General features: G+C 32.0%; 1 protein-coding gene across 2 annotated transcripts in view; it reads right to left on the bottom strand.

Moving 5' to 3' along the window:
* The window catches only part of LOC145249691 (centlein-like), a 1118615-nt gene that overhangs the window by 327284 nt on the left and 763873 nt on the right, over nt 1-27458 (bottom strand). For both annotated transcript variants that reach the window (XM_080111490.1, XM_080111491.1), the window contains exon 14: nt 3373-3461. In XM_080111490.1, the coding sequence (XP_079967616.1) occupies nt 3373-3461 (89 nt within the window). The remainder of the gene's footprint in view (nt 1-3372; nt 3462-27458) is intronic.

The following is a 27458-nucleotide window of genomic DNA, read 5'->3' as shown; positions in this document are numbered from 1 at the left end:
TAAAAAAATGAACTTATAACTAATTAGTGGTTATTTCCCTTTGAACAGTAAAATTCTTTATTTTTCTATTTGATTATAATTATCTCCCTTCGTAATTGAAATATTTAAGTTGATTTCAAATATAGCATTACTAACGATTTTAAACGTTCTATTCTATTATTATTATTCTATTGGCGTTTTCTTTGAAAGTTTGTATACATCAACATTTTCAAGCATTCATAAACTACAGTTAATATCCCAATGAATGCATTGACGATGATACTTATGAGCTTTAGAAGGCGAACCATTAAAAGGTATATAAAATTAAATATATTTTATTTGAAATATTTAAAATATCCTCTATTAACCTAACCTTCCCACCCGATTTTATATTATTTTATTTTTATTTTCATTTTATCTTACTTTGTTTATCAACATAAAAAAGTAACTATTTTCCTTTATATTTTAAATATTTTCCAGATGCATCTACCTTCCATAAAAAATGCTAGTTTTATTTTTGGTGTCGTTAAAAAACCCCACCCAATATTTTTGCTGAGTAGGAGACTTTGTTTCAAAAAACTAAATGATAAAATTATTGTCCAAGACTTATTGTCTATCTCAATAAAAACATCATTTCCGAAACGATCGCACAATTTATTAATTTTGTTTGTTCTTCCTTGTGAAACCGATTTTTAATTTTAATTACAAATTATCAATCATCTTACTCAATATTAAAATAGCTCTAGGATATATATGCCTATCGAGCTTATTATACATCTAAATTACAACGAGCACCGTTTTCTTTTCTTTTCTTTTAATTGTATTAATGAATTTACTAATACATTAAAATATATTCTTCTCTTTAGACTGTTGTTCTAATCCCCTTTATATATATATATATATATATATATATATATATATATATATATATATATATATATATATATATATATATATATATATATTGGACAATTTCACTTTTAATGAAAGCACCAAAACATGGTTTATGCAGGCCATTTATATATATATATACATAAAGTGTAATATTGCGTTGCTCTGCCAATATTTAACAAAAGTGCATCATTTTAAAAGTTACAACTTACTCTATAAATGAGTGGATTGTTACTTAAAAAATTGTATGCTTTATAATTCTTAACATTGAGTATGTTTAAATACCTCATTGGTTTTTAAAACATGAGTTTTTTTTTAATTCTTATCTTGAACTTTTTAAAATAATTATATGCAAGGGTCATTCCAAAAGTAAAGCCTCCTATTTTCTAACATAAATAGTTCAAGAGCTACGAAGACGGAAGTGATACCATTAAACCGAGCAGTCTTTTCTGCTCCAGGATTTATTTTCTTTTACATAGTCATCACCATTCTCAGTGCACTTTTGCCAGGTATTCAATGACGTATTTGTTTAAAACGCACATCGTCAATATCTCAAAACAGAGAAATGAAACTTCAGTCATTATAACAATGCAATTTGCAATACCTTCTGATCCATTTGGATGAAATAAAAAATAGGAGCCATTACTTTTGGAACGCCCTCCCCCTCCCGTATATATACACACTATATATATCAAATAAAATATATAGTTATACACAGATAGTGCTTTCTCATTCAATCCCAAGCACTGCACGGTTTTCCTACAAGTTCCAAGTTGTTGCATAAAGTTCCAAATAGAATAATTTTGCTTGTTACTATAATTTGTGATCACGAACATCACCGACCTCGAAGAAAAAATTAAACAGCAAGTCACCTGAACTGTGAGACACTAACTTTACTCCGAAGCCACTACGATGGAAATTATATTAAGCTAATCACAGTCCATCGTTCGTGATGTCATTACAGGATAGACCGTAAGCGGTGGACATACCACAGGTTGACATGAGAATACCAACCCTCGGGGAAGAGAGTATGTAATTGGGAAGCTGGTTTGGGAAGACGAAGAGTGAGGGAATTTGTTTTAGCCGAGGGGACTTACTTGCATCTTAGGCATGACAAACACCTTGCGGGTATTGCTAAGGAAGCGTGTGTCCAACTGGTAACGTTTTGAACCACCGTGAGTAGCAAAAGAAAAGGATTAAGTTTCTGTGGCTTCGTCCCTGACACCGCCAGCACCACCTCTTCAGACATCCATGCTTCATTGACCAAAATATTTCGGACACGGCGATAAAATGTTGAAGGACGCAAAAGAATTATCTGGCAGCGGACTAATGAATTCTTCTTTTACTAGAAGATGCATTGTTTCGGAATTTTGAGATAAGAACTCAAAATAGGCTATTTTGGAAAGCAATTTTTTAAGCATGTAATCTAGGCTTTAAAGTGATGAAGAAGAAAGAGAAAAAGAAGTAGAAGGGTAATTCACGAATAAAAAAAAATCTTTTCATTAAAAAAATGGGAAAGTTTTAACGTGTTTTGTTGGTTGTTTTTTGTTTTACATTATCTCAACTTTCGGGTTATCCAATACCGAATTCAGTAATTTTGCAAAAAAAAAAAAGTTTTCATGCTTCAACTTCTTTATATCTTCAAATATTTATTTATGATGTTTGATTGTTTTATAAAAAAAATAATTGTTGTTTCTGTTTTTGACTTTACAGAACATGATTGAGTTTATCAAAGGGAACGGAAAAAGCAATAACATCAATGTTTAGTGCATTTTTGTTCAGGAAGACAGTATCTTCAGACAGCCTAATCTAGTAGCAAAAGATGTAGTATTGGGAATCCCAGCTTAATTGCTACGTAGGTAGTATTAGAAATAGAAAGTTATGTAAGTATATTTTCATTTCCCATCAGCGAGTTGGCAGGGTTACAAAAGGTTAGGTTTGACAGGTATCAACCTAGAGAGAAGGAACCGGAAATTACGGGTGACATGCACTGGAAATTAGGGGTGACATGCACCGGAAATTAGAGGTGACACAGGAATTGTGGTCGTAGGCTTCAGGTTGACGACCACATGGGTTGAGAGTTGGTTTTAGGCAGCAGAGAATTAATAATAGTAATCAATAAACTATAAACAATTAATGATAGTAATAAATAAATAATAAACAATTAATAATAGTAATAAATAAATAATAAACAATTAATAATTGTAATAAATAAATAATAAACAGGACAGCAACCGTGTACGGTAACAAAGATGCTCTAACAGGTAATAACATTCCAGAACAAAATGAACCTGAGAATGGCTATTAAGGGGCAATTCCACGTTCCCTATAGCCCACCAATCGGGCCACACCAGTGGATGTCTTTTAAGGTCATACCCAGGACCAATGCGTTTAATGTTATTAAAATATATAAGGAAAAGTCTAAGGAAAACAAACGTTAATTAACTCCGTTTAATATAATAATGATTATTTATGGATACTAATGAAACAAAAACTCCTTACCGTCTGTCAGACAAGAGTGAATTTCGCTGTGCGTGAAATATTTGTAGTTCTTCCTCAAGTTTTTTCGTTTTTGCTTGGTTTGCACTTCTCTGTAAATAAAAGGGAGAATATAAATGGTAAGTCTCAAAGAAAGAATTTCTCTAATACAAAAAAAAAAAGCCAACTCAGAATATCAGGAAAAAATCTACAGAAAAAAAGAAATCAAACAAATATTGATGACAAATGTCCCGTTTTGAAAATGCTGAAAAATTCAATTTATTTAAGACAACCATGCTGTAACCAGCTGGAAAGTAAACTCGTAGTATCTTGTTGCACAAAAAACAAACTTTGTCCAAGGAAATTTGGTTTTAGGTACAGAGAGAGAGAGAGAGAGAGAGAGAGAGAGAGAGAGAGAGAGAGAGAGAGAGAGAGAAAAGAAAGTTGTTTGCTGTGGTTGTAACTAGATGAGTTCTTACTATGATTGTTTTATAAAAGAAAAGGGATTTGAGCACAGGCGAGCAGTTGACATGAATAATATAGAGTAGTAGAGAGAGGGACTAACAACATCACTTTTTTGTGAAAGAGGCTATGTTGACAATAAAAGTTTATTCTTCAACAGAGTGAGAAATCAATTTCGTTAAGACAAGAAAGTGGCACTTTCTTAGATATGACAGTAGTACTTCATCTTAAGACTATCTGGCTATTATAGACGAAGATAAGTGTCTTTCTTTTTAATCTTGTTGCGCAGAACAAAAGTGTAACATTTTCCTATAAAAACTTCTATTTGTATTATTTGGACTATTGTTCTCATGTTTAGTGTTATTTTCACATTTTGATCAATATAACCTCCCATCATTTTCAGGTGTATCTTGCCAAACTCTGAAATCTTTCTGCCAAACTCTGAAATCTTTCTGCCAAACTCTGAAATCTTTCTATTAAACTCTGAAATCTTTCTGTCAAACTCTGAAATCTGCACATAATTATGAACAGAATCCTTTATTTAATCCACGGGAGTAGCATGCTCTGGTTTCGTCATCCATGACAGGGTAGAAATCCTAAAAAATTTACAATAACACTTCGGATGAGAACAGTAGTTCGAATAATTCAAATAGTACAAATTATCAATCCTTATATAAAAAATTCAGTAACATAAAAATGTCTCTCTTTTTCCCTTTTCCACGTTTTCCGACTCCCTCTCTCTAACTCCTTTTTCGTCCGCCCAGCTCATTCCTGTCTCTGGATCCATACACCTATACAACTCTCCTTTATGTAGGTTAAACGAGTAATGAGTCGACATAAGCGAATTAACGCCTTGATAAAAAAAAAATCACTCCATTTTAGTATAAAACCGTAAAAAAATGGAAAAACCGACCCCCTACCCCCACCTATGACGAAATATACACCAGACCGAATACTGTTTTCTAAATTTTAAATATTCATTCAAGACAACGCTGATCAAGAATGTACCAACTTTGTGGCAATTTGTTTCGTAGTTTTAGATTTTTATTTGGCTATACACACATAAAGACGAGATGGTTTCTGAAAGAAATAAACATTATACCAGTTGTGATATGAGTAACAGACTTAGTAATTCTTAAGAAATACTTAGAAACTGGAAGATCAAGCAATAGTGAAATATGGATAGCAGTCATAAAACGACGTCTCTCCTTAAAAGAGCCATCGGCTCTAAAGTTAATCGTTCTGAAATCAAGTGTTAGCTCTAGAGGTGGGGGGGGGATTGATCACTTTAAACTAACTGCAATAAAATTAAAAAAAGAGACGACTGCTCTTTATGAATTCTGTAAAACCAGATGGAAAAATGCATACAATTTTGTATGTTAACAAATTGCTAGTGATAGGACGATTCCAATATTTTTCCTGATATCGATACAGTTATCGATTCTGTACTAAATTCTCGATTCCAATATAATTACCGATTCCGATTATTTGTAAATCTCTAAATACTAAACTGTAGTGTTGTTATTTTTCCTCCGATTACTGTAAAAAAACACAAATGTTAAATGTGCAGATATTTTCTCAAACGTAGAAATACATTTCTGGAGGATGATCTAAAGATTTTATTATTTTAACATTACTACCCAAAGTGGAAGATTCTGTTTTCAACAAAATCGCATAAAAAAGGCAATTAAAAGAATCGTTTCATAAGTACAAATTTTTCCGATTCCAATACTGATTCTGAAACTCCCAAAAGTTCCGATTTTTCCGATTAATTAATCGTCCTAACATTACAAATTTCCCAAGTTTATCCACTAGATATTCTCTATATGCTGATGTTGTCTCATAAGTCGAAAGGTTGGATAACAAAATACTTTTTGGGAGATTTCTACTTTCGTTGTCTCAAAGATCGGTAGAAAAATTGAAGAAACATAGTCGCTAGGAAGTGTCTCTTTCTTTAGAACGACGTTTGGTTAAATGGATAGACGTTCGTGTGTGTGTATGTGTGTGTGTAAGCGTGGTAAAATGACATAGAAGAAAAGTGAAGTACAAACTTATTTTAGCGACACAAATATTTATAACAAATATTATGAAACGATACGAAACAGTGGACAAAGAATTTCTGAATTGTCAAAAAAGTTAAAATAAAATCCAAAAATAAAATAGAAAGAAGTTTGTCTATTCAAAGGATACAAAAGTGGAATTTCTTTGCTTAAAAATAACAACAACAAAAAATTGAATAACAATGGTGACAGAATGTTGTGTGCTTGTAAAGACATATACACATGAATAGAAGCCATTTTGAATTTTAGTTTTAAAACAAAACAAAGAACCGAGAAAACGTAGTAAAAATCAAAAGCCCTAAAGTTGAAAAGAGGTTCATGGCGAACTGAATATGCTGTCATGATAACAATGCAAGCAATTGACATGTATTTGAGACAGAAAAGAAATGATAAGGAGAAATAGTAAATAATATATAACTATATGACACACACATATCATATATATATATATATATATATATATATATATATATATATATATATATATATATATATATATATATATATATATATTAATGTTGGAACGATTAATCAGAATCGGGAATTGGAAAAACTGGAGCATTTTTGGAACATTGGAATCGGTATCGGAATCAGAAAAATTTGAACCTATATTCCAATGCCAAAACCGATTCCTTAAATTATCTTTTTTTTTTTTATTTGATTTTGGTTTAAGAAATATTTTCCACTGCTTGTAGTAATAATAAAATAATGAATATTTATTGATTTAAACTTTCAGTAAGACTAAAATCTCTAGACCACGCCCTCACAAGTGTGTTTTTACGTTTGAGAAAATATAAGGACATTTAAGATGTGTCTTTACAGTAATCGGGACAAAATAACACTTTTATAGTTAAATATTCAAAGATTTATAAAAAAATCGGAATCGGGAATTTAGTACAGAATCAGTAATTGTATCGGGAGCTAGAAAGATATTGGAATCGTCCCATCACTAATATATATTTATATATATATATTTGGCTGTAGAAATAATTATATCACCTCTTACTTTCTGAAAATTCTATTAGTAATAATGGCTCGCTAGGTTAGCTCGTTGGATGACATCGTCCTAGTGAGTGTAAAATTCCTGCTTGTGAAACATCGACTTGGGTTCTCGTTGGTTGGATGACCACACCCCTAGTTTGCGACAAAATTAGGTTAACTCCATATTCGGATTTCGCCGTGGTTTGCTTTATCTGCGTTAGTTAATAGAATTTCTTGCATGTGGCACGGTTGCTTACGTGGCAGAGGACTCGCCATGCATGCAAGAGACTCACGTTTTGAATCCCAAGTTCAGATGTGTTCAACTAATGAGTAATGAGCCTAAATGAAGGTAAAACTCGAATCTTGGACTCTCGGTTTGTTGGTTGTCATGACTCTTGTGAGCTGCAACGTTATTTGCCTGTGTAAATAATTTATATATATATATATATATATATATATATATATATATAAAATACACACACATATATATACATATTATAATTAAATAATATTATTCTTTTATACCTACAGCACTAGTGTTTCATACTTACGCAATCATCAGTGTAGCTGGAAGATTTTAACCCAGCAACGAAGCCACTTTTGACTCCATTTGCCAAACCTTTACCTCCGGGCCACGAGCATGAAGGGAATTAAGACCTAATAAACGCACAGTTTGAGCGCAGAATTAGACAATCTAGAGTGTTCGAACGACGGAATTTGTGAACATTGCATAAATACCAGTTGACTGCCTCTTAGTTTATACTTCCCAAACAGTGCTCATCCTTAAGCAATTTTAAAGGAGGCTTGATAATTATGTTTAAATAATAATTATATTTAAATAATAATTATTATTTATTGCGTATATTGAGGCAACGCGTAGCATGGAGTGTCTGTTTAATTATTCTTTTTATTTTGTTTTCTATTCTTTATATGATTCTTCTTCTGTTAAGTTGCTGTACATAGAATCAGTAGGCGTCTTTTGTTCTATTTTTTGCGAGTACTTTCGACTGAATTCTCACAGTCGTCATCATGCAGGGTTCTTTTTACCCCCCCCCCAAAAAAAAAACTTAACTCTCTAAGTAAAGGCTTTATTTTACTTTCCCCAAAACACAAAACTACATCAACCTCTCCAACCGGGTACTTACTGAGTACAAAAAGTAATTTATAAACATTGCACTTAATTTGCAACTATTTAGTTCATATAACCACACACACAAAAAAAAGCCGAAATAAAGTTATTATATAGAAACATCTTTAATTTAGAAAAGGAACAAAAAAATCACCACAAATCCAGGAACAAAAGACTTACTGAAATCTGAAGCCACAAAAATAGATTTGAAAAAACAAACGATCCAATACAATCTTAACCAATAATCTAAAACAATTACGTTTCTGAATTTTTGAGATGAGGACTGGTTATTTGTATTATTTGGGTTCTTCGGACTATTGTTCTCATCTTGAGTGTCATTTTCACAATGTTTTGGTCGGTATAACCTCCGACCTTCTTTAGGTGTATCTTGTCGAACTGGGGAACATTTTTGTCGAACTCGGGAATCTTTTTGTCGAACTCGGGAATCTTTTCTTCGAACTCGGGAATCTGCACGAAATATTGAATGGAACCCTTTATTTAATTCACGCTGGTAGCATGCTCTCATTCCATCAGCCATGACTCAAGAGAAATTCCACATTTTTTTATATATCTTTATATATATATATATATATATGTTTTTATATATCTCTTTTTATTTTATTTAATAAATTAGGTGGTTATCTTTGTAAATGTGTGGCCATTTTTTTATTTGGAGAAATATCACCGCTGGTCAGTAATTCATCAATCATGAGACATCACTAAAAGAACTTTCGGTCTTGCTTAATGTAAACAGAATATGTTTACAATATGTGTAAATTATTTAGAGTGAAATGAGTTTAGGAATTTATATACAAACCTAAATATTATTTTTACTTAAAAATAACATGAATACACTAAGTTATAACAAGTTTCATCGTGAAACCACCACAAGCATCTATATATTACGTAATATAAGAAACCTAGCTACCCCTAAAAATCTTTAAATATTGAATTTTTGGCATTTAAAAAAAATTGCAGAATCTGGTAGGTGAGTGTTAAAGCAATAATAATCTGCTGAAAATATTGAAGACAAAAAAAACAAAAAACAAAAAAAAAACGAAAAGAACGTCTCCAAAACATACTGGCGATAATTTGGTTTCGTGTTTCCCTTGAGTGTTTCCAATAAGGGGGATAAATTTACTATTGTATTAGAAACTGAGCACCCCTTAAAAATATTTAATTATTGAATTTTTTGCATTTTGGTTAAATTTGTTGGTTTGCAATCGCTGATAATCCACCCCAAAAATTGAAAACAGGACGAAAGTAAAATGAATGGTACTCTGGCAGAATTTGAATGGGATTTTCCATCAATTATGATTAGGGCTCGATCGGCAATCACCAGATGAAGCCAAGCAGTGTTCAAATATTGAAACACTAGATCGACATTTTTATTTTTTATTTTATTTTTTTTTTTTGCGTCTGTTAACAAAAAATATTTTGTATATTCTCTTGAAAAAAAATCTTTTCTGTACTTGCACCTAATAATTTACAGTTTTCATAAAAAGCATTCATATTTTCTTATAAAAAAATTTTTGTTTGCCAAAAAAAACAAAAAAAACCTTTACTGTTAATTAAAAAAAAAAATGTGAGTTTTCTTGAAAAAAATTTTCATCTAACAATTTACGGTAAAAAAAAAGACATCTTTTCTTGGAACCCCCACCAACTTTTTTTGATAAAAAAAATTGCAAACAAAATAATAAAAGTAAGTAAACAATACAAAATACAACTTTCTTGAGGAAAATAAATATATAGATACATATTCAGTAAATTTACAGTAGTTTTTTGTTATTTTTTTCGAGCTCGAACCATAACTGATAAAACATCCCGAGGATCCAGGTCAAATTCTGCAAGAGTACCAAAAAAAGATATACGGGGTGTTCATTGTACACTTCGGCTATTAAAAAGGGTGCTTCTTCATTATTGTAATGATATCGGCCAGATTTTTTGTCAATTTCAAGAATAAGCAATGTTATCGACCTAATTGTCATGTCACAATTATTTTGGTCTGCCTTGATTCAGTTAAAAAATTATTTTGGCTATGTTTGTTTTGTCACATGACATGTGACGTAAACATACGGGAAATAGCTAAAATTTCTAATTTCTTTGAAAACTATTTTCTTTAATAATTAATTTCTACCTTATCGTTTTTCGTAAGTTTTGGATATTTTCATTACAGTGACATGGCAATTCAGTAGAGACTATTGTTTTCACTTGAAAATCAATATTTCGATTTTCGAATTTCACTACAATAATGAAAAAGCACCAAAATGTTTCCGAATATTAGTGTTAATTATACTTGAAACAATATATTTTCTTTGATTAAAAAAAAACAACAGTTTACCAAGCTAAAACTTATCATACAACATTTTTACATTCTTTTCTTTCTTCCTTCTGAATTATCACGAGTCTTCCACTTACTTTGTTGGTTTATTCTTCAAACAGTTTTCTTTTCAATTTTTCTATCGATATATTTTTGATAAAACACTACACTTTCATACAAAAAGAAAATCGGCTACATTTTTTACTTTACGAGATTTTCCAGTGTGTGCTCACATACAGGTCTAAAATTAGACCCTCAATGTTTTCCCCTCTATCAAACTCAGGAAAATGAGCAGTGGATGTGCATTGAACGATTTAAACGGATATACCATTTTAATTTAAGATGTTGCCCTTCACAATTCGGTTGGCATTGTGTGACTTACATCTACACCCTGATTACTTCTCACATGGACAAGTATATGTTGCATGTTCTCTCTCTCTCTCTCTCTCTCTCTCTCTCTCTCTCTCGGGCAGTCCGTCGATTTCGACGATGACGCGGAGGTCAGTTAGTGTCCGTGTCGAAGGTGTGATGTGAGTCCGATCAGAGCTCTGAAACCTCAGCCACAGATGTGACACCTGATGGCAGGAACTACAGTCGAAAAATCAGACAATCTGTACATCTGCACACAAAAAAGACACCTCAAAATATTGTGTATCCACAAATATTGAGAACAAACATAAAAGACATATGACATATATTTTGCCTTTCTTGTTTTTTTTTGTGTCCCATTTAAACAAACTGAGCCATAACAATGCATTGTAGGGTACAGCTAGTAGATATATATATATATATATTTTCAAGTCCTTGTCCAAGACTAAGAGTCCTTAACTCTCCAGGGTTGTAGCATTTCTGCATTATTTTATGTGGCATGTCTTGGAAAAGAATAACCTAGTAGCACCCACTCCTCTCCAGACTTCAGAGCACATACAGCACTTGATCTTACCAAATGGTCGCCCATTTTAGCAAGTACGGCATCACTTAACTTGGGTGAACCTGTGTGTCAACTTGATTATGCCATACAGTGTTACAGTAAGTAACATTTAACGATCTTTTATATTTTAAGCCACAATATATAACTATTATAATTAAATCGTATTCATGTTTGTTTACTTGTTTGTTCGTTCACAATATACATATATGACATCATAGCAGATGTGGTATGAGGTCATAGCACAAGGGTGGGCAAACTTTTCAGTGCAGGAGCCACATTAAAAAATTCAAATTTTACTGGGCCGCACAGTATATTTTCCAATATAATTGATATCTAAAATAGACAAAATAAAAGGATTTAAAAGAAAAATGCAATTAATTTTCATTTATTAGCATTTTAAAGTACTATAGAAGATTCACATGAAGTGCATTTATTTGAAATACACAGTAAGTCAGTTTAACTTTAAACTTTAAAGGAAAACAATTTTTATTAATCTGTATTTTTAAGGAGGAGCACATTTGAAAAACAGTAGGAGCACATTTGAAAAACAAAATAACCTTATTTTAAGAATAAAAGCAATTAAAGAGATAAAAAATATATTTAATAAATAATATTTTAGAATAGAAACTCCAAAAGATACACATATAAAGTAACTCAAAGGACAAAAATGAATTTATATATCAATGAACAAACGTCACCTGAAGCACCTTTGTTTGAAAACAAAGTAACTAAAAAATTTAAAGAGAAAAAAATATTTTTATTGATATTTTAAAGCAGTAATTTCAGATGAAACATATTTATTTGAAAAACATAATAGCTCAGCAACTGAGCAACAGAAGGATCAAAAAGACTCAGTGAGAATGATGCAACTGACTGCAATCATTTACCAGTTTGTTGAAATTAGGTGTCAAGTTGCTTGTACTGATTCTTAACACTGACTGAAGATTCAAGTCTGTGAGAAGTGACCTGTTCTTTGACTTGTTACCTTCCAATATGGAGAAAGTCTGCTCACTAATGCAAGTTGAAGCAAATCAATCAGATCTACCTGCAGTTTTTTCTTAAAAATTGTTTTTTTTAAGAATTAATAGCAATATTCAGTTTTGTGGATCAAAACAACCCCGAGTTCACATTACTGAATATAAAATACTTTTGGGCATTCAATTTTCAGTACTTGGAAGGTCGCATGAATTCCTTTGGCGGGCCACATGCGGCCCGCAGGCCGTAGTTTGCCTAACCCTGTCATAACAGGATATATATGTGGTATACGTCATACGATATCATAGCAGATAACATCATGTATTATGATGTCATGTATGACGTCATGCATTACATCATAATGAAATAATTTTAAAAAGGGTAAAAATGAAAGTAAAGATTCCCGGGCAACAGCAGGTAGATATTATCTAATATATATAAGGCAACTTTATATCCGAAAGATACGTCGGAAGTTGTGAGAGTGCTACATTATTTTATGCAGCGTGCCTTATGCAAGAATAGCGTGGTAGCACCCCCCTCTCCATGCTTCAGGACACATACAGCACCTGGTCTTATCAAATGGGTACCCATTTTAGCACTGGCCACTTAACGTCGCTAATATTTATTTATATACAAGTAAATACACATTGACCTTTATTATAGAGCGAAGTATTGTTTAATAAAAATAAAATAAAGATACATGTTATTGTATATTTATATCTCGGTTTTTTGGGTTTTATTTTTTAAGAATCAAACTTTACATAGTAAATGTTTTGTTCAAGAAAAGTATGGAAGATGATAATTCGTAAAACGTGTTCGATTCAGCAGAGTTTTTTTAAAAAAGAAGTTTTTTTTTTTTAAGTGAATAAAACTAAACAAAAGAAAGAAAAAGAAATCCTGTTAACAAAAAAAAAAAAAAAAAAGGGAAAAAAAAACCTTAGAAAACACAACTTTCTGGAAATCAGAAATTCGGAAAAATAAATTTGAAATGGAAATGAACTTTTCAACAATTTTTTTTTCCTTCTTCTTCAAGAAGGATTTTTTTTCCTTTTTTTTTTTTTTTTCAATAATTATTTTATTCAGATTTTGGACCAATTTTTTATGTTTTAATTGTGTTGTTTCTTTCATTTTAGTTTTCCATACATACATTCAAAGAACAAAGGTATTTGGTTCCCAAGGCAGCTAAATGGAAATATGACACACTCAAGTGAGCGCATATGAAAACAATTCGTTGATTTATTTCACAGATGATAATAATAATAATAATAATAATAATAATAATAATCTATATATATATATATATATATATATATATATATATATAAACGTGAACATGTCTGTGTGTGTGTCCGTGTGTGTACATTTTCTAACGCAATAACACTGTCAATTTTAAGTCTACAGACTCGAAATTTGATATACAGGGTACTGAGACTTGGGAAAATCTTTGTAATCCGTTTTCGGCCAGAAATTTGGCTGTTAAGGGATCAAAGTTCAACGATTTGACCTTTGAGAACTCTACCAAACTCCTCCGACAATTTTGGGTCTAAACACTTGAAATTTTAGATATAGGTTCCTTGGACATGGATCTAACTTAACTTAATTTGAGCCCAAAACAATAAATGTTAAGGGGTCATAATAGGGGTCAAAGTTAAAAAAATTGACCTTTTTTTTTTTTGTTGTTGCTCAACATGCACCTCTAAATACCCGGGAAACGTCGGGCTGAAATGCTAGTAGCAATAATAATAATAAGAAGAATAATAATAATAATAATAATAATAATAATAATAATAATCTAAAAAATATAAACTTACATGCAAAAATATTTAATAAAAGTTCAGATATAAACCAATTTATGATGAAAAAATATATCTACAGAAACACAAGTTAGTATGTGCATGTTTATTTTGTTTTACGGCACATCAATCCTTTTCAGACTATTTAATGTTTGATCCAGCCATTTTGGTAAGTCTTATGTCTAGAATCCCCATTCAAATTTTGAACAAAATGCATTACATGATTTTAATTAAAGAAAATGTATAAATGTTAAAACGTAAAATCAAAGGGAAGAAATAGAAATTCAGTAATTGTTGATTGATTTGTGTCTAATGATCAAATTCAATGTGAATACGGTACTAGGCACCTCGATCTCGATGCCTCCATTCAATCTCGAAAGACAAAGGATACGCTCTGTAGGTGGCAAGGGTTGCGCAATCCCCAACCACACCTCTCCTGAATCGGCACTGCTTGAGTCCAGGACGACTGGAAACAATGCCGATATAAGTGGAGAGTGCATACAGCACTGGAAGTCCCAAATGGTCACCCATCTGGTATTGAGCAGGCTTATCGTTGCTTAACTGGTGATCTGACTAGAACTGTGTATCAAACGCGATTATACTGTATACTAACCTGCAATTTTTTCTTTAAAAATTGTTTTATTTTAAGGATTAATAGTAATATTCAGTGTTGTGGATTAAAACAACCCCGATTTCACATTACTGAATATAAAATCCTTTTGGGCATTCAATATTCAGTACTTGAAGGGCCGCATGAATTCACAGAAACCTGTGAAATCAATTTATTTTCAACCAATGGAAATCGTTTCAAGCCCTAAAAACTAAGCACCATAGATAGGGAAAATAAGTTCCCCAAACTCTCTTGTACACAGTTGCACCTGACAAGTCAAAATCTAAATGAAAGCAAACCTCAACACCAACACCCTGCTGAAAAAAAGACAAACTGGTTGATGTGGAGATTCTGCACACCTTTGCACCACCTGCATATGCCTCTTATGTTCCTGGTGTTCTAGAATGAAAAGCTCTTCATTAAGACATGGAAGAAAACCTGACCTCACATGCAACTGTGGTTGTCAGTGAAGAATCTGATGAAGCTGATGATCGCAAGTAATATACCAATGGCAAGTGGGGTTTCAGGATGAGTTGAAACAATGCTGAGGTAGGTGGAGAGCACATACAGTGCCTAGAATTCCCAAATGGTCACCCATCTGATACTAGCCGGGCTCAACGTTGCTTGACTTCAGTGATCTGACGAGAACCAGTGTATTAACATGATTATACCATATATATATATATATATATATATATATATATATATAGAGAGAGAGAGAGAGAGACAGGCACACACATAAATATATATATATATATATATATATATATATATATATATATATATATATATATATATATATATATATCTTCATGACAACATATATAAATAAAGATAATTGTGGCTGATATCACATTTTGTCACGTGAAAACTGGAAAGTTTTATAGCCGAAAGCAATCTTTACCGCATGTTGTGATTCAGCAGAGCTTGGCAGACTTTTTCGCTTACTATCTGTCATCAGGCGAAGTTAAGACATTTTGCTGGGGAATTCTGCAAATTAACATCTTCCATCAAATGTAGGTGATGTCAGCCTGGCTAACCCCCAACCAACTCTTACAGGCACGAGACGTATAAATAACATTTTTTTTTTTTTTACTTTTTATTTTTTTTTTTTTTAAAATTAAAGCAAAAATATAAGGAAAACCAAGAATCTGAAACTCTTGAACTTTCTAATGCCATGTAAAAGAGACGGAGTTATCTAACTTGGTTTGATATGGGATTCTGGTACATGTGACGCATTTCAAGTGAAAACATTATTACGTACTTCTGTGCCATGTTGAAATTAGTATGAATTCCAAAAATTGCAAAAACAGGTCCAGTCAAAAATATTTACAAGTAAAAATAAAAAAAATCATCAAGTTTAATGATTTATTGAGTTTTGTCGCATGTTTTAATGTTGGAGAGTTTGCAAGATTCGGGTAGGAGGTAACTGTAATCGATCACTTTAACTAAATAAGTATGTGTGGCGTGAGCGCCTCTGGGAGCGGTGAAGCTTGCCATTGGAGGAGATTGAGACTCCCGAAACACAGAGTAAGGCCGGCCAACTATTAACTGTTAAGCATTATTGGTGCCCGGGCAGCGGCAGGTGACCTAGCTGAAAGGATGAATTTATTGCGTTTTTGTTTTGCAAAACAGACATGTACTTTTATTGTTTGAGAAAAATGACAAGAGATGTCATTTGAAATATAATTTTGTTCTTTACTTGGCGAAACCCTACTCAAGGACATCTGGCTTTCTGAGTATGAGGTCAGGCCAAGGGTCAAAACTGTCAACCCCTTTTGAGCATGTGAATGGAATTGAGTTGTGATCACAGATTCTCAGACCATGCAAGGCATCGGGATGTCCCTGGAATGACTTGCTGATCAATGATTGGTTTAGCGGTTTACCCCAACCAACCCTTTCCGCGAAATATAAGCAAATGCCCATGCCAAAAAGGTCTCAGATTGAGCTGGCTTGCAAAAGAAGCAAATACTAACCAAAGAGATGCCCACCCCCTCTCTCGACCGCCGCCACTGTAGAGACGGAGAATCAGATCTGCTGTGTGTTTTTGGTGTAATGAGATCGAACTGAACAATTGTACATATGTAACACACTTGTAAATTTTGTGAATTAATTTGAGTAGATTAGAACCATCTGTGTTTGTCTTAGCACTTTTACACAAAAAAATTAAACTAAATATAGCCATTTTTTTTGGTACTAGTGCACTTATTGATCTGTGGTGAAATAATAACGTTATTATTTAGAAAGCCATTCTTAACATGGAGAGGGGAGGGTGTTTTGTACCTATTCTATACTTTAATCTTACAATTTAATAAAAGCAGATATCAAAATTTAATTAAACTTGAAAATACTATTTAAAAAATAGTGCGGATCAATAAGTACACTAGAACCATTTTTTTTACAAAGGGGCACAACTTATCAAGGCACGGAGGCCACTCGAGGATATTAAGTGTACAGTAGTCAATGGGACAATTTAGTAATCGTTAGTAGTAGAAATTTGGTAAATTGGATTATTTAATGGGACGGTTCATTAAGAATTTGTCTACGTTGGACTTGAAGACAACCAAATTGTAATCAACTGCAAACCAGGCAAACGAAAGAGAGATATGCGTGCAGTTCTAAGAAAGAAGCTTTGTTCATAGAATCTACGTTCGGTTTAGGCACAGATAAAGAGTGGGGAAAATTATTGACAGTGGTTTCAGCTAAATGGGTGTTTTTTCTGAAAGTTTGGGAAGGGGGACCATAGATTGAAGCTCAGACGAGCACTTGCCATAAAAATAACGATAAAGAAGAGACAGGCTCACAATGTCCTTTCTGTGGGAAAGAGGTTACAGAGAAGAGAAAAGGACATCCCCACTAAGCTACAAAGTCTGTTTTGAACTCTGTCAAGGCAGGATAAGCTGCTTCTAGCAGCTCCTACCCAGATATGGCAACAGTGCTCCATCGTTAGACGTACTTAGCTTTTAGAGAATTGCATCCCCCTTGGTTAGCATTTGTATTAAAAAATCTTTACTGATCGTTAACTAGTTTAAGAGCGAATCTAGTCCATGCGAACATACATAACGTTTTACAGATAGAAATAGTTAAGTTTGAAAAGGCATTTTCATCACTGTCCGAGTCATATATTAAATGGACATATTTTAAGAATGCACCCCTTATTTTTTAACAGATATCTTATCTTGTCGAATCTTCTATACTGAAAATAAATCGCTATTGAAAATTAATATTCCAATCGATTTGGTTGAGTACATACTTTGCTTATGTGGCAACTGAGTGAAATGATTAAGACGAACGCTAAAAAGCAAACGACTTTAATTGCTACCCTTTTTCTGTCTCTGCTTCCTTTGGATTCAATCTTTTGTCATTCCTAAAAGCAAGTAAGTTTTCACAGTAACCTGTGAAATCAAAGTATTTTCAACCAATGAAACCCCAAAAAGTAACAAATCTATGTCAAAATAACAAGCCGACGTGAACTAAGAAACAAAAACAAGAAAACAAATAGCCAAAAGCGAGACAGATTTCACCACATCAAACACCTCTTCCATGCATTTGGCTAAGGGAAGACGAGAGTTGAAAAGGACTCAATGATTCACATCCTAGCCTTTTTACTTCAAGCAGACATTCTTACACATTAATGAAAACCAAGCAAACAGAAATAAATTTCTACTCACAGTTATGCATGCATTAACAAGAACAAGGCAAACCACGAGACACAATGCCACACTGCCAAATACTCACATAAATATATTACTTACATATGTATATCATTTATCCTATGAACATTTTGACTTGTGACTATTCACTCAATTTTCTTTAACAACCACGCATTTGCATAAATGAACATTTACTAATTAAAAATATTTTTATTCTTACAAAATTGTAATATAAAAAAAAAGATTTCTTATAAAATGTCGGTTTTTTTGATTTTTCATTTCCAAAAGTCTGTTTATGTTTTAGTTAGCACTTGCTAACTGGTGACCCTTCTACTCTATCATGTTTCATTTATTTCTATTTTCATATGCATGCCTATATACATAGGAATGAAAGAAAAGAATAGACATAGAGACAGTTTATTTCAATAAACCTATAATTTTAGAATAAAATAAAAAATTAATGGTCACAAATTTAATAACTAATACTTCGTTGACATTCCCTTTGCTGCTTGTAATGCTAAGACCCTTATAGGCATGGCATTGATCAGTTGACGAATATCAATTTGAGGAATTTCTTGTCATGTCTGATGCAATAATGTTAAAAATTCAGGTTTAGAAGATGGCTTTCTTTTCTTTTTGCAAAGATTCCGGTCTAATATGCCCCAAAGGTTTTCAATTGGGTTCATATCTGAGGACTTACTTGGCCATGGAAGTTTATTAATCCCATTTTGGCTCAACCAATGTTGTGTAGCCTTAGTAGACCAACAAACAGCTCTGTCTTCCATGGATAGGAAGTTAAATTGGTTCATTTTACCACTTGAGAATATTGATAGGAGTACTTTATGTAATATTGAAATATATTTAGAAGAATTGATGTTTCCTTCGCATTCCACTGGTCTGAGCGATCATCAGTACAAATTGCACTCCATACCATAACCAAGAAACCCCCATGTTTCAGCATTGGTTGCAGTCTTTTTAAGTCAAACTCTTGCTTAGGGAGCCTCCAATACCAATACCCTTCCAGTGTTAGGAAATAATGAAAATTGTAGCCCACCTTGTGAAGATACCTGACAGCAGTTCTTGCACTGACACCAGCTTGTGTTGCAATGTTTGAAGCTTTGCACTGAGAATCCTCTTCTACATTTCTTTTCACAAGACGCAAGGTTCTTTTAGAGAGTCTGAGGATACCTGGATGAGGTTTTGTGCACTCTTTGTCCTCTTTTGTGAATTGCACGATCACTATTAACAGTTGAAAGGGTATTGAAAGATTTCCTGCTATTTTGCGTTGACTAAGACCACCTTAATTTTGACAAACGATTCGTCCTTGCATAAATTCCGATAGGTCTGCTGCTCCTTTGATTCAAAGCCTGCTTCAATGTTGTTAGATGCAATTTAATGAGATACTCTAAGTCATTTGAGCACTATTCTTATCTGTAATCATAAATAAGCATATATAAATCTTAGGAATTTTTTTTATTTTAGTGTCTATTCTTTTCTGTCATGTCTGTATATATATATATATATATATATATATATATATATATATATATATATATATATATATATAATTTAAATATTCTATTCTTTAGTTCAAGCAATAAATTTGTATTTTGAAAAGTGATTCTTTTTAAATGAAATTTGAACATATAAACTCTAATTTTATTTGCTGTCTAGTATTTTATTTGGCTGGGATTGTCTTATAGAAAATTTTCTTCCTGTTTTTTATAAGACTTGAAACCAATAATCTAATTCATTTCAATAACTTAAAGCATATATATATATGTGTGTGTGTGTGTGTGTGTGTGTGTGTCCAGGCATATGTATATAAAAAAAATATATATATATTTCATTTGCTTCTGTCGCTAAAACATAACATTTATACCCCAATTTATATTAACTGTTGGCAAAACCCAAATACGCTATCATCGTCCAAAAATGGCCCTACCAAAGCCAGGGACCACGCCACACATATACTTCAATGAATAGGCCAGTCTCATTATTGTTATAATTAGTCTTTTTGGTTATGGTCACGATTGTCTGTTCTTTTTTTACTTCTGGTTTCTTGTCCATTTGGCTAGATAAATAGGCATGGTCAAGCGGACAAGAAAGCCATTCTTAACATGAGGAAAGATAATCATTAGACAGAAGTGACTATATATTGCTTGTCACAAGCATCCCATGGAGCAGAAACCGGAAATCCAAAACAGCAAACAATCTTGACTATTACTGCCTTTTTCTTTTCTGAAGAATCCAAGGCGATTACAGTTATTTCGGCTTTTTGGCTTGGAGCAAAGTGTAGTATCTGTTGTGATGATATACTTCTTCATTAACCGAAGTTAGAAAAAAATAAGATTATTTTTTCCGACTTCGGTTAATGAAGGAGAAACTTTTCTACACTGATGTATGAGGTAATTTTTATTACAATTCATATTGTTGTCGTATTTCGGCTGGTGAATCTCGTTCCCATTGAAAAGTTCGTGATAAGTTGCAGAAACGTATCAGTAATTTGATTGGCCCCACTCTTTCTTCTTTTCTGCAACTTGTCTCTCAAAGACGCTAGTCTCAGTCTTTTCTCTAAATATTATTATGGCATGTATTCTTCAGACATGTCTGATCTATCCCTGCCTCTTTTGTTCCAGCTCGTTTGACTCATTGGTCTAGTGGTCTCCATCAGTCCGCTGTTTTGATAGCTCATTGTTATAAAACTTCTCATTCCAGGATTTTCGTTCCAAGAACTGTAAGCTTGTAGAACTCTTTTCCTACTGTTTTCCTCCTGCCTATAACATTGGTCTTTTCAAGACTAAGGTCAATATGCATCTTATATCTTTTCAATAAGCAGATTTTGTTCTTGTTAGAGCCTTACATCAAGTGGCTTCACGCCTTGTCCGGAGCGTTTTCTATATATATAAAAAAAAAAGAATTCAAAGTGCTCCAACTTGGGAAGTTGAATTTTCCTCACATTAAAAACCGACTTTGTGTCTAATTCTCCCCTTGTGGGGAAGCCAGTAAATAGGGGTGCCCACTTTAAAATGAGGAACCTACAATGCAACATTAAGAACAAAAATCCAATATGACGAGGATAATAAAGTAAAGAAACTAGTGTTGGACGATTCATCAGAACCAGAATTAGGAATCGAAAAACAGAACTTTTGGGGAATAGGAATTGGTATCGGAAACAAAATGTGCCTATTTTCCAATACCAAAAACGATTCTTTTTATTGCTTTAGGTTTTGTTTAAAATGGTATTTTCCACAGCTCATATTAATGATAAGATGATGAACTATTTATTGATTTTAAACGACCAATAAAACTAAAATCTACAAATCACGCCTGTAAGTGGATTTTTACATTTGTGAAAATATATACACGTATTACATCGATTTTAATAGTAATTCGACCACACAAAAACAACTTTATATTTAGAAATGTAAAAAGAACCGAAATCGGCAATGGTATCGGAATCAGGAATATAGAACAGAATCAGTAATTGTATCGGAATCGGGCAAAATTTTTAGAATCATCCCATCACTAAAAGTAACAAACAAAACGAGATGGTATGAGACTCATCTCTTTTTTTTTTATGGAGAATTGTAAACTATACAGAAATCAACATTCGCAAGACTCTTTCGTGATATTCCAATTGGATTTCAAGACACGGAAACAAGTAACAGATCAGTTTCAGGAATGTTCTTTTTGCTTCTCTCTGACTGCTGCAGTTTTTTTGTTGTTTTTTTATATTTTTGGCAGTTGAGAGTTTCCATATCAGGATGAAAAACAAAAAAAAACCCCACTTATACGGAAGGATATCCAAGGAGATTTGTTAGCCACTGGTGACAGTAATTACAAAAATACATCTATCCTGGCAATGGAATCCGTCTCTGGATTCTTTGGATTTTGCCAGTGGGACCCTTGATCTTTTGCTCAAAGACTAAGGAACCAAATCTCGCCTGCGGAGTACACTGATATGACGGTTTTATTTTTATTTTATTTTTTTTATGAGTTTTGTTTTTTGGGAGAGTATCAGTTTTTTTATGATGTTTTTTGTTTGTATTCTTACCCAACCCCCTCAAAGTTACATGAAATTTTTTACGGCTTTCTTTCTTATTCTGCAAAATGTCAAGTTATGTATATTGATGTATTACTAACCTCTCTGTGTCTTGTTTATATATATATATATATATATATATATATATATATATATATATATATATATATGCATGTATGTATATGTATATATACATGCATATATATATACATATATATAAATACACGCACATATACATGAATACAAATTTATACACACACACACATATATATATATATATATATATTTATATATATATATATATATATATATATATATATATATATACGTCACAATCACGTTGACACACCGGTTCTTGTCAGGTCACTGAAGTTAAGCAACACTGAACCTGACCATTACCAGATGGGTGACCATTCGGGAAGGCTATGCGCTATATGTACTGCGCCGAGACATAGAAATTTTCGGGTTGGTATCTTGGGGTGTTTTCATTCACTGGAGATGCACCCCCAGTCTTCGTTAAGACATGCATCTAGGAAATGGAATCTCTTATGTAAAAACCTGCGGTCTACTATTTCCTCTGTCCTGTTGCAGTCATCTGAGTAGCAGTATTACCAAAACGTGTGGTTGGTTCTACACAAAGCCTTCACCACTATAAATAAATCATCTGTGTACATTTCCAAGCAACTTGTTGAGACAGAACCTCATATGTCGAAATCGACGTGAGGGTTCATCATATATCTATCTATCTATATATATATATATATATATATTAAAAGAGATTATTCCAAGGGTCAAATATATTTAAAATCAATTAACCAATGGTAGTGTACGTATATCAATAAGAATTTAAGCCATGTGAATTGACTCAAATATTAAGCAACATGATTAACTTTTAGATGATCAAACATATATATATATATATATATATATATATATATATATATATAACTACTTCATTTACTCACATAAAATTAATATATGAAAGTATAGATTTATGCATAAACTTTAAGTATTTACTTCAAAAGTGCTCAATACGTAGGTAGAGCTAGTTAGTAATTTATAAAATATATATGGCGAAACCTAGTTTTAAAACAGATCCTTTGTCCGATAAAATGCATGCCCATTGGCTGATAGGAAGGGGCGCGGTGGATACTAGAAAGCTGATTGACTAACTAAATCCTCAATAGAAGAGGACCATATAAAAACGATAAACAACCACAGAATTCGCGCATAAGCCTGAGGAATCCTAGAGTGGATGAAACGCCGAATATTCAGTGTAGCTTAATCGACATATATATTTTATAAATTACTATATATATATATATATATATATATATATATATATATATATATATATATATATATATATATATTGGCAAAAACCAAAAACAACAAGAAGGTATAACTTTTCATATTCGTATTTTTTCGGATATTACAATTTTAAATTTTATATTATTTAAAAATTTTCGTAGTTATACCTTATCAGATATGTGTGAAAAAATACAAAGTTTGTACGTTTCTTGACACATCTTCATTCCGTTAAAACTACATCGGACAGTGATTACCACCCCCTCGTGTTTTTAACATGTCCACCATGTAAGAGTTTTGAATTTTGAGTAAACGCTAAATTATAACCAAATTACTTGAGATTCATTAATAAATAAAACACTAAAAATATTAAATTAAATGAAAGAAACCATAAATCTCATTAATTCAGAATTTTTGTCCGGTTTAAAAATAGTCCAAATTTGACAATTCTCATCGTAATTTAAGGCAAATATGCGAAAATAGGGCCCATATAAATTTCTTCAACATAATATAATGGACATGTTAAAAACACGAGGGGGGCGGTAATCACTGCCCGATGTAGTTTTAACGGAATGAAAATGTGTCCAGATACGTACAAACTTTGTATTTTTTTTTCAAACATATTTGATGAGATGTAACTATAAATATTTTTAAATAATATAAAATTTTAAATTGTCTTGTTTATCTTGAAACAATTGTAATATCCGAAAAAATACAAATATGAAGTAAATATATATATATATATATATATATATATATATATATATATATATATATATATATATATATATATATATATATGAAGAAATGCAGGTTTTTGAAAATTTTCAAACGATATAATGTTTGAAATTGTCGAACTGGACATGGAAACAATTGTAATGTAAAATGAAATACACATTTTGTTGCCATCAATACATACATATACATATATATATATACACACACACACACACACACATATATATACACACACACATATACACACACACATATATATATTAGTTGTGGTTCGATTCTAATATTTTTCCCAATTCCGACACAATTACCGATTCCAATTCTTATAAATCTCTAAATATTTAACTATAGAAGTTTTATTTTTCCCACTTACCATAAAAAGCACATATAAAATGTGCAAATAATTTCACAAATGTAAAAATACATTTGTGGGGGATGGTTTATCAATTTTAATTTTACTATTAGTTTAAAATCAATAAATATTTATTATTTCATCATTATTACCAGTAGTGAGAGGATTTGTTTTAAAGAAAATCAATAAAAAACGACAATTAAATGAATCCTTTTTGACATCGGAAAATAGGCATAGATTTTTCCGATTTCGATAACTCCAGGAGCTCCACTTTTTCATATTCCTGATTCCGATTAATCACCCAAACACTAATATATATAAGATATATAAGAGAAAGAAGATTTAAGTTGAAATTTACAATCAAAATTTATTGTTCGACTGAATACTCAAAAAAAAACAATTTACAAAGTCCTTATTCCGCGGAGTTTCAGAGAATGCTATTCTTCTCATCAGAGAGCATTTTTTTACATATCCAACATTTTTTCACTTGTTTTATAGGCAATTTATGACTATAATAAATTGCAGTTTCACTTAATGCCATAACCAACAAATTCTAGCATTGCTACAAATATAATTTGCTGATTTCTTTCTGTCCTCTGATGAGAAGAATAGCAAGAATAACATTCTTTGAAACTCTGCGGAATAAGGATTTTGTAAATTGTTTTTTGGAGTATTCTGTCGAACAATAAATTTTAATTGTAAAGCTCAACTTACAGTTTTAATTTTCTTTCTCTTATAATCTCTCTTTTGCGTATTGAGCTTTTTTAATTCGCTTGGGATTAAATTAGCTATATATCTTATACTGGTATGAGAGTAAAGTTTACCATTGCGTATATCAGGTAAAGACTATATCCTTTTGTTTTCATTATTTTATATATATATATATATATATATATATATGAAATTTATTACTGTGAGTCCAGAATGAGTTTACATATTGTTTCAGCTAGAGGAATATCCTCAAAAAGAAGAGGAAATATCCAACTAGCATCGTCAGAATTCATAAATGGACTCTCTATCTCTCAGAGTCCATCTATGAATTCTAACGATGCCAGTTGGATATTTCCTTTTCTTTTGGAGGTTCTTCCTCTCTGGACTCACAGTAATAAATTTGCTATATACTGCTCTGGCTACACATTGAGCACTCTAGTCCGGTTTTTTCACCATTGTTAAATAAATAAATATATATATATATATATATTATATTAGATCGTATCGTGATAAGAGGATGCTCTTATTATAGGTAGAGTATTAATATAAGAAATGGTGAAATGATGAAAATAAAATGCAAAGTTTTAAAAATTTATTAAATCATCAAGTGCTCAAGCAAGACTGATCCTTAATCCATGGATTTTTAAAATTACGTTATTTGTATCAGCAAAATTTGCTTGCCATTTTTTAAATTTAAAAAATGTACGCTAACCAATAATTTGTTATTTAATTGGTTCTATCCCTTTGATGAGAAGTGCTGATCGTTGAAAATCCACGAATTAAGTCTTTTTTGACGATTTAATAAATTTTGAACATTTTCCAATTTTGTCATCATCATTTCAACATTTCTCTTTGTGAAAATTCAACAGATGCATCTGAGTTTTGTGAAATTTTCATCAGTTAAGAAATTCTAGCAGGACCTGTGGAAATTCAACAGCAACATCTTAATATAGTAATATATTGGTGCTGGACATGGTCATTTTCTCGATTTTCGTAAAAAAAAAAGTACTTGTTAAATATGCAGATATTTTCCTAAACGTCAAAATACACTTGTGGAGGGCGATCTATCGATTTTAGGTTTATTGGTATTTAAAAATCAATAAATATTTATTATTTTATCATTATAACCAGCAATGGAAGATTTTACTTTAAACAAAATCAAATAAAAAATGAATAAAAGAATCGTTTTGGCATCGAAAAATAGGCACCAATTTTTCCGATTCCGATACCTCCAAATCTTCCGATTTTTCCAATTCCCGATTCTGATTAAACGTCTCAACACTAATAATAATACTGGCCTGCAAGGCTACAACCATAATATAACAAACAGCATTTTAAGACGTCAAACTCGAGAATCTTTCTGTCAAGTTTCAAAACCTGCACAGAATCTCAAACAGAAGCTTTTATTTAATCCACAGCATGTTCTTCTTCCATTAGCCATGACTAAATAGAAGTCCTTGGCAAGAACCCGTGGCATAGTAAATAAATTACTTGGTAAAATTTAGTTCTAATTCTTCTAGAGGTTGAAGGTTCAATCGTCAGATCAGGCGACACTCAAAAATACAATTGTGAATTACTTAGGACTTCTACCCAGTTATGGCTGATAGAACAAGAACATGCTACCCCTATGGATAAATAATGAGTTCCGTTTGAAATTCTGTGCAGATTCCCTAGTTCAACCGATCCTGAGTTTGACAAAATACACCTGAAGAAGGTCAGAGGTCACATCGAGAGAACAGTAGTTTGAAGACTCTAAATAATAAGAATAATCAACCGTCATCTAAAAAATTTAGAAACACAGCATTCAAAAACTTTTGGTAGTATATAGATTTTGTGTACAAGAATTCAGAATGGTCAAGAAAACGGAGAAATTTTCTTGATATTATGAAGACCAACTGTTCTTTTTTTTTTTTTGCTGTTTTTTTTTTGGGGGGGGGGGCGTTCTTCTTGCCTTTTTTTTTTTTTTTTTAAGCTGATATCTCCATCAAGATCCCTTACTCGGTTTCAGCGTGGAAACGGTACCGATTACGCGATCCAGCATCACC

The sequence above is a fragment of the Euprymna scolopes genome, chromosome 28 (assembly GCF_053919585.1).
Source record: "Euprymna scolopes isolate OS-2025 chromosome 28, ASM5391958v1, whole genome shotgun sequence".
Lineage (NCBI taxonomy): Eukaryota > Metazoa > Mollusca > Cephalopoda > Sepiida > Sepiolidae > Euprymna > Euprymna scolopes.
Note: the sequence above shows the minus strand (reverse complement) of the source record. Positions and strands in the feature narration are given on the sequence as shown.